General features: G+C 44.4%; 1 protein-coding gene across 1 annotated transcript; it reads left to right on the top strand.

The window, feature by feature from the left end:
- Positions 1-4,911: 4,911 nt before the first annotated feature.
- LOC147856084 (pentatricopeptide repeat-containing protein At5g66631-like) lies at positions 4,912-7,899 on the top strand. Its single transcript, XM_087329336.1, has 2 exons — positions 4,912-5,027; positions 5,189-7,899. The coding sequence occupies exon 2, from the start codon at positions 5,189-5,191 to the stop codon at positions 7,580-7,582; it is 2,394 nt and encodes a 797-aa protein (XP_087185462.1). The 5' UTR covers positions 4,912-5,027; the 3' UTR covers positions 7,583-7,899.
- The last annotated feature ends 240 nt before the right edge of the window (positions 7,900-8,139 follow it).

The raw sequence follows: 8,139 nt of genomic DNA, 5'->3' as shown, positions 1-8,139 counted from the left end.
GTTACAACAACCGTCTGCTGCCAAGCCGCCGATCGGGGAGCTCTCGGGCTCGTCGCGCCGAGCAGGGTCTTGCATAGGAGACCGAGCAGAATCAAGCCCCATTGAACATACAAGCTCTTCACCGGACTCAACCCTAAACAGACACAAAGGAGAAGAAGAAAGCTACCAAGATGAAACTCTAAAACGAAGTAGGGTGAAAGACCAAAGTACAAACCCTAAGGGAATAAGAGAAAGATGAAGACCAAGAACTACCCTAAATCTAACGATATACCCTCCTAATTCAAAACGGGCAACCCCTTTACAAGGGACCCTCCCTTCCTTTTATAGAATAAGGAGAGGGATGCGTTACAATGTGGGATAAATCTTGATTTACATGGGATTCTCTGTCTCGACTTAACTCCTACTCGGCGCCATAAAGGCACCCCTATCACCTACACCATTTGTACAAGGGTGAGTGCGCATGCTGCACCCCGCCGATTCTTCTGATATTCCCCGGTTTCTCACCATGGCCCAGAATCTTCACGAAAACGTGAATTCTCGTGTAGATATACGCCGGAGCAGAACGGCATAGCCGAGCGGAAGAATCAGACAATCGAAGAAGCGGCCAGGGCAATGCTTGAAGAGAAGCACATGCCGAAATTCTACTGGGCTGAAGCCGTGAGGACGGCTGTCTACTTACAGAATTGAACTTCTGCTAATGGAGGAGTGTTGCCACATGAATTGTATTTTGGGAAGAAGTCAAACTTGGCACACTTGAGGATTTTCAACAGCATCACGTATGTACACGTGCTGAAGGTGAAGAGGAGGAAGTGCATCTTAGTCGGCTACTTAGACGAACAGAAGGGGTATAAATGCTATATCCCCTGAACAAAGGAAGTACGCGTAAGTCAAGATGTCATGTTCGACGAATCCGCTTCGTGGTACTTGCCTTTGCCTCCAATACCTCACAGCTCCATTCCAAATTCTGAGGAAGAAGTCAGCGAGGTTGAGATGCCTCTGCATGATGAGGAAATCGGAGCTCTGAGAGAGAGTCTGATCTCATTTCGGCTAAGTGGGCCAAATGAGGGGTTGGGCTAAAATGGCCAACATATTGAAGAGACGGCGAGTAGTGGAGACTTGATCGTGATGTCCCCGCGTAAAGAATCGAGGAGACGGTTAACACACAAGGAGAAGGGCAAGAAGAAAATGCCGGAGTACGATTTCGGCAGTGCCGAGTTAGTTCAGACCAAATCTAACATCGAGCTGATCGTAAGGGAACCTACGCGGAAGAGGTCAAAATCGGCCGAAAAGGTCGTGAAATCAGGTAATCACGAATTACGCCAATCTACCCGCCTGAAGAACCCCGTGAACAGATACGCGTATAATGAATACATGGCACACCATTATGCGCACATGACGTGAGTGGCGGAAGTGCGTGAGCCGGAGAGCTACGAAGAAGCGGCGAAAGACGCAAATTGGTGTGCCTCAATGGAGGAAGAGATGCGCGCTTTAACGTAGAATGAGACGTGGGACCTGGTTGACGCACCAAAGGGTGTGAAGCCAATTGGATGTAGGTGGGTGTACAAGGTCACATACAACGCGGACATCTCTTTCAACCAATATAAGGCCCGATTAGTTGCGAAAGGCTACGCGCAGAAGCACGACGTGGATTACGATGAGACCTTCGCGCTGGTCGCGAAGATGACTACCGTGTGTGTCCTGCTAGTCGTAACAGCGGCGAAGGGGTGGCATTTACATCAAATGGATGTAAAGAACGCGTTCCTGCATGGCAATCTTGAGGAACAGGTGTACATGGCACAACCCCCCAGATTTCTATCCGAACAGAACACTTTGGCAGTTTGCCGACTGAAGAAGTCACGTTACGAACTCAAGCAAGCCCTGCGAGCTTTGAACGCAAAGATTACGCAACGGTTGCGTAAGATGGGGTTTTCGACATCAAAGTCTGACTCTTCATTATTTGTTCAGCAAGGTCAACACGGCCCGGTAAGCCTTCTGTTATATGTTGATGGTTTAATCATCGCCGGTGCCGACCTGAACGAAATCCATCGTGTAAAGTCTCAACTTGCGGCATCATTTGAAATGAAGAATCTTGGAGACCTTCATTACTTCCTCAGGATCGAAGTGATCCATACCCCCAAAGGCATATTGATCAGCCAACGTCATTACATGCTGAATATGCTCTTCAAGTTTGGGATGGCAAATTGTAAGCCCATCTCGACCCCTCTAGACAGAAATGTAAAGCTTCGCCAAGATTTGGGAAATGCGTGCGACCCAACACGGTTTTGACAAATTGTTAGAAGCCTCATCTATTTGACGATTACTCGGCCGGATCTTGACTACCCAGTCGGCTTAATCAGTCAATTTATGTCGCAACCTACGGCCGAACACTTTCAGTGCGTGCAAAGGATATTGCAATATGTAAGCGGCACGAAAGACATGGCATTACTATATCGAGCAGGCGTAGCCGCACAGTTAGTTGGCTACACGGATGCTGATTGGGCCAAAAATGCCCACGATCATAGATCCACATTTGGATGCGCATTCTCACTAGGAAGTGTGGCGATCGCGTGGAGCAGCAAAAAGCAGCCAACAATGGCATTGTCGAGCACGGAGGCCGAATATGGAGGGGCGACTGTCGATACGTGCGAAGTCATTTGGCTGAAACGACTATTACGAGATCTGCATGTAGATGTGTCCGATCCGACGACGATCTATTGCGACAACCTCAACAATATCCACCTTGCAAAGAACCCTGTATTTCACGCCCGGACCAAACACATTGAGGTGCACTACCATTTTGTCCGTGAGCGGGTCCTTTCAAGTGAAGTCGAACTAGCGTATGTTCCGACGGATCGGCAGGTTGCCGACATCTTCACCAAGCCTCTTGGTCTCGACAAGTTGCGGCATTTCTCGGGTGAGCTACGGTTGCATAATCTCGACACGCCGAACTTGAGGGGGAGAAAGGAAGAAAAAGAACAAGAGCGTGAAATGAGCGGAGATGTTCATCACGACGGAAGAGACCGTGATGAGGAATCAGACGAAGAATTCAATTTCGAACCAGCTAAAGAAGCTGAAGAAAGAAGCAAGGGCCGTAATTGTAGGAAAGAGTCGAAGATAGCTGAATCAGGGGGAGATAAGGCCAAGACGAAGACGTGGTCAGAAGTTGTCAAAGGCATGAAGACTCAAGACGAATTGGAGATAGCCAATTCGGATGAAAGCTGAATTGAATCGGAAACATTCGATTCAATCGAAATGTTCGATTCGGTTATTATGAATCGATTGAGGGCCAAGCGGAGAAAAGGGCAGCGAAGGACGCACCAACACCGTGACAGCAAGGGAGCTGAGAAGGGTCGAACGAGCAGACAAGTCGACCGGAATGGTCGAAGCACGCGGAATCAAACGGGTCGAGGAGCGCGAGTGAGGCGTGAAGCCAGAAGCAACAGGAGCGTAGATCTGGAAGAGCGGACGGAACCTCAAGTTGAGCTTGAGGGGGAGTGTTGAGAGACAAGCTCAACATTCGGTGCGTAAAACCGTGCGCACAATAGGCCGTAGCGGTGCGTAAACTGAGAGGCCGTTAGGAAGTTATTCCTCGTAAGGAATAAATTTGGGAGTGTGTGTAGTCGGCTCATTTATGAGTAGTCAAGTACTGTCAGTATTTGTGTCAGCCCAATTGTCAGGGCTTGTATAAAATGTGCTCACTGAGCACAAAGGATGTACAGACAAAGAATTATTTTGAATAGAGTTGTGTGTCTGCTCTCTGTCTCTCTCTCTCTCTCTCTCTCCCTCTCCCTCTCCATCTCTGTGTTTTCTGCGTTTACCGAACTATGTACTCTGTGTTTATGCACATGCTTCCGCACACATATTCTTTTACATGGTATCAAAGCACAAGGGTTGAAGTCCTCAGCAGCTGGGTGAACTGGTCGGAGAAGTACTCCTTCCCGCCATTGGACCGTAGGCATTTGATCTTACGCCCTGTTTCCCTTTCCGCAAGGCTCTTCACCTTCAGGAAACATGCGAAGACTTCGCTCTTCTTCGCGATCGTGCATACCCACGTGTGCCGAGTGAAGTCGTCGATGAAGGTTACAAAGTAACGGCTTCCATCGAGACTCATGTTTTGACTGGACTTTGGCGTATGTGCTTGGGACATGCTGGTGACAAATCCTTGAAAATGTTATCAAATCAAGGATTATTGAAAGGAATGCAAACCTGGAAGTTAGAATTCAATGAGCATTGATTGTGTCAAAGGCAAGCAAACAAGAGTAAAATTGGGCACTTCAGTCCATAATACCCAAGGGCATTATGGATTATGTCCTTTCTGATGTTATTCTTTTTGGCCTTTTGCCTCCTTAGGACAAAACTTGTTAACGATGCCTAGTAGATACACAAAGTCGCAAGGGGGAATATGTCCTTAATGACAATGAGTGGATGAGATGGAGAGGGAGGAGGAGGGTGTAGGAGTTGAGGGACGGGGCATCTATGATCGATGCCTCAAGAGAGGAAAGGAAAGGCGTGTGTAGGCATATACATAATGTGTTAATAATCGCGTAATGCCTCTTTAACAACATCCCTTCGAGTTATGCTAGCGATGGATGAGAGGTGGATTTAGTAAGCGGTTCATTAAGAGGCAACGGAACAAGACGGAGAGAAGAGACACAAAGATAGAGAGACAAGAGACACGAAGATTCTCTTGTTTTTGTTTTTCTAGTTAAACTAAGTAGTAAGTAGTAGTAGTGAGGCAGGCCAGTGAAGAAGATTAACAAAGGAAGTATTTTATTTATACATATTTATATTTGTATCTCTTCTGGGTTTGGGTTTGGGTTTGGGTTTAGGGTTCACCTGAACAGAGACAGACCCCCCTCTGTTCTGTTCTGTTCTGTTCTGTTCTGTATGTACATACATACTGCACTCTAATTTCTCTGCTTCCTCTTCTGGCGATGGCGATGTCGATGTCGGAGGCGGAGGCGCTCTCTGCGTAGAGGGTCTTTCAAACTCGCCCGTATTCTTTTATATACTGCTTGATTGAAGAGGTAAGCTGCATTACTCCTTTTCCTTACTCTGCACTGTTTTCTGCTTCGTGATTCGCTTTGCCTTTTGTTGTGTATGATTTTGTTTTTTATCTCTATGCGTGCCCATTCGATAATTAGGGTTTAGGCGTTGTCTGATGTTGTTAACGAAACGATTGGTTTAGATGGGACACCTGCGATATGGCTTGATTTTAAGGAGCTTATTGGGAGCTTCTGGGCGAGCTAGGTTTGTTTCGACATGGTCTGTGAGATGTAATAATGGATTTCTCAATGGATCAGAATTAACAAGAAATAGGCCATTCAAGGAGAGGCTCTCTGATAAATGCTATGTTCCAGACTGCTGCGAATCTTTTCATTTTAGACGGCTTTCGGTAGCTTTGGAGAATGACGTTCATCATGTAGAGGCAGAAGCAGGTCTAGATGATGTCAAAAACATTTCGGAAACTATAACTGAAGAAGTTGAAACGGCTGAAGTTCAAGGGAAACCAAAGAAAGAGAGAAAGGAGAAGATTCCTTCAGAGGTTGGGATTTCTCTTGTTTTTGAAAGAGCTAAATTGGTCGAGAGTATTGTGGCTATTTTGAAAAAGGGGGATTGGAATGAAGAAACTACAGGAGCGTTGGAAGCTCTATTGATTCAGTATGACTCTCAGCTCGTCACTCAGGTCCTCAGAGTATGCTTCCCTCTCAATGTTTCTTTAGGTTTTTTCAATTGGCTCAAAGGCCAAGCTGGGTTCAAGCATACAGAATTCACCTATGGTGTCATGCTGAATACTCTTGGGAAGGGTGGGCATATGTCTGAAATGCATGAACTCTTTGCCGAGATGCAAAAGGATGGACTTACTATCACACCGGTAATTATCGGTTGTATAATGCATTGGTCTGCAAGAGTTGTGGATTCTTCTACTGTTGTTTATCAATGGAGGAAACTGAAGCTTGAAGGAAAGAAACCATCTTTAGGCATATATACTGCCTATCTTGACTATCTTATAAGGTCGAAGAGATTTACTAAAATACCTCTTGTGTATGAGACGATGCTCACTGAAGAATGTCTACCAAATGGGCGTCTATATACGCTGTTAATACAACATCTTGCTGATGCAGGAAGGCTCCGAGCTGCTGTAAAAATCTTAGAGATAATGCAAAAGCTATATGTAGTACCTGGTAGGGTTGCGTATGAGTTCATTATTAATGGATACCTAAAAGAAGAAAACCTTGAGAAAGTGGAAGAGTTTCTCAATGAAATGAGAGAGCGATTTCATAGACCTAGTAAGAGGCTTATTCCTGTGATAAAAGCTTTTGAAGTAGCAGGCAAAACAGAGCAAGCAGCTGTTTTAAAGGGAGAAATTTGGCACGAGGATAACAGTGAGATTAGTGTTAATGAAGAAGGGCAAACAACTGAGGAGTCAGGTAGTGGTATGTCAGAGGATATCTTAGATTCTCTGATGGGTGAATGGAGAGATGCAACTAGCCCACATGTGGGTTTTGATATTAATGCATTTGCGCAAGCTCTTCATACTTGGAATGCTGAAGTAGAAACAGTATTGGAAGAAGCAAATGTGCAATGGCGAAGTTCCCTTGTATTAGAGGTACTCAGGAGGCTCAGGAATCTGGATACTTCCTGGCCTTTTTTCCATTGGGTGAAAAATAGAGCTGGTTTTAAACATGACGTATACAGCTGTATGGTCATGATTCAGAGAATTTTGAAGTCTAGATTGTCTATCGAAAGGACAGCTTCCTTGGTGGATGAATTGTTTGAAGAGATGCAAAGAGATGGGATCAAGTTTACTGTTCCAATGTTTAATATGATGATTAGACATTATGTTCTAGCTCGTGATATAACACGAGCTGAAGAGATGTTTGTTCGAATTCGCGAAGCACATTTGGAGCCAAATGCAGCGTCTTATTCCCCATTAATACAAGCCTTTGCGAGGGATCGTCAAGGCAAGAGAGCTATGGATATTCTACAAGAGATGCAGGAAGCAGGGTTTCATCCTGATTCTATCACAAATGCTGAATTAATAACTTGTCTTGATCTGGCTGAAAAACTACCCAGTGCGTATGAATTCTTCTGTAAAATTCCGGAGTCGGGGAGAAGTCATAGCCCTCTTGAGTATAAGGCTATAATGGCAGCTTATTCTAGAGCAAAAGATCAGAAAATGGCCCTGAAACTATATGAACAGATGAGGGGAGCTGGAATTAAACCCACACAAGACATGTTTGATGAAGTCTCAGTCATCTTGCGAAATGCCAACAGGCAATATGATATCAATACAATTGCAAACATTCGGAAGAAATTAAAGTACTTCGGGGGGAGAAAGAAAGCAATGCAAGAAGACTTACTACAGGTTCTTGATTCATTTATGAGAAGTATGAAACCAAGACCCAATAATGCATATGCCTCAAATCGTAAAACCGATGAAGATAGTGCTTCTGATGATGTTGAAGATACTAAATCAAATACTGCTGAAGCTGAGGCTGAGTCTGAAGCGGAGGCGGAATCCGATCGGTCATCAGATGTTGGTTCTCGTGATACTCCCACAAAGATCTCTGTAAGCTGAATTCAATATGCCTTTCTTTTCCAGTAATTTTAAGGCGTATAGCTTGTTTATTGCAAAACATTATGGCTTCTTGAGACAATCAATCTTTGAGAGTTTGGAACTGGTTTTATCGTTAAAGTTCTCCTGAACTGTTTTGATACATTTCCTTGAAATTTTCATCATTAAAAGCATCATAAAACTGGATGGGCATCCAAATTGTTGTTTACTTGACCCTAACCAGAACCTAGAAGCTCTTTCATTGTCTTAAAAATGGACATATTGTCATGGGCTATATATGATTATGAATATAGGAAAGTAGATTTTGATATTTCAGTTCATTGCTTTCCTCTTCATTTAATACTTTTGCGTTTCAGCAATGTACGAAGCTAACTAGGTGGATATTAGCTCAGGTAATTTTAAAAGTATATACCATTCATGGGATATTTGAAGTGCACTGGCTTAACAGAACTAGGCTAGTAGGTCCACATAAATATTAACACTTTGCCAATTCTCCCATCCTTCTATTTAATGATCAGGTGTCTGCCTCAGTCGTGCAACTTGTATTCATGCATGTATCT

The sequence above is a fragment of the Azolla caroliniana genome, unplaced genomic scaffold (genome assembly GCF_043228905.1).
Source record: "Azolla caroliniana isolate FFs.n. ecotype wild unplaced genomic scaffold, voAzoCaro1.0.p SCAF_13, whole genome shotgun sequence".
In the NCBI taxonomy this organism is placed as follows: domain Eukaryota; kingdom Viridiplantae; phylum Streptophyta; class Polypodiopsida; order Salviniales; family Salviniaceae; genus Azolla; species Azolla caroliniana.
Note: the sequence above shows the minus strand (reverse complement) of the source record. Positions and strands in the feature narration are given on the sequence as shown.

Excerpts from the sequence above, each read along its gene's own strand:
- LOC147856084 (XM_087329336.1), top strand. The coding sequence starts at position 5,189 with ATGGGACACCTGCGATATGGCTTGATTTTAAGGAGCTTATTGGGAGCT.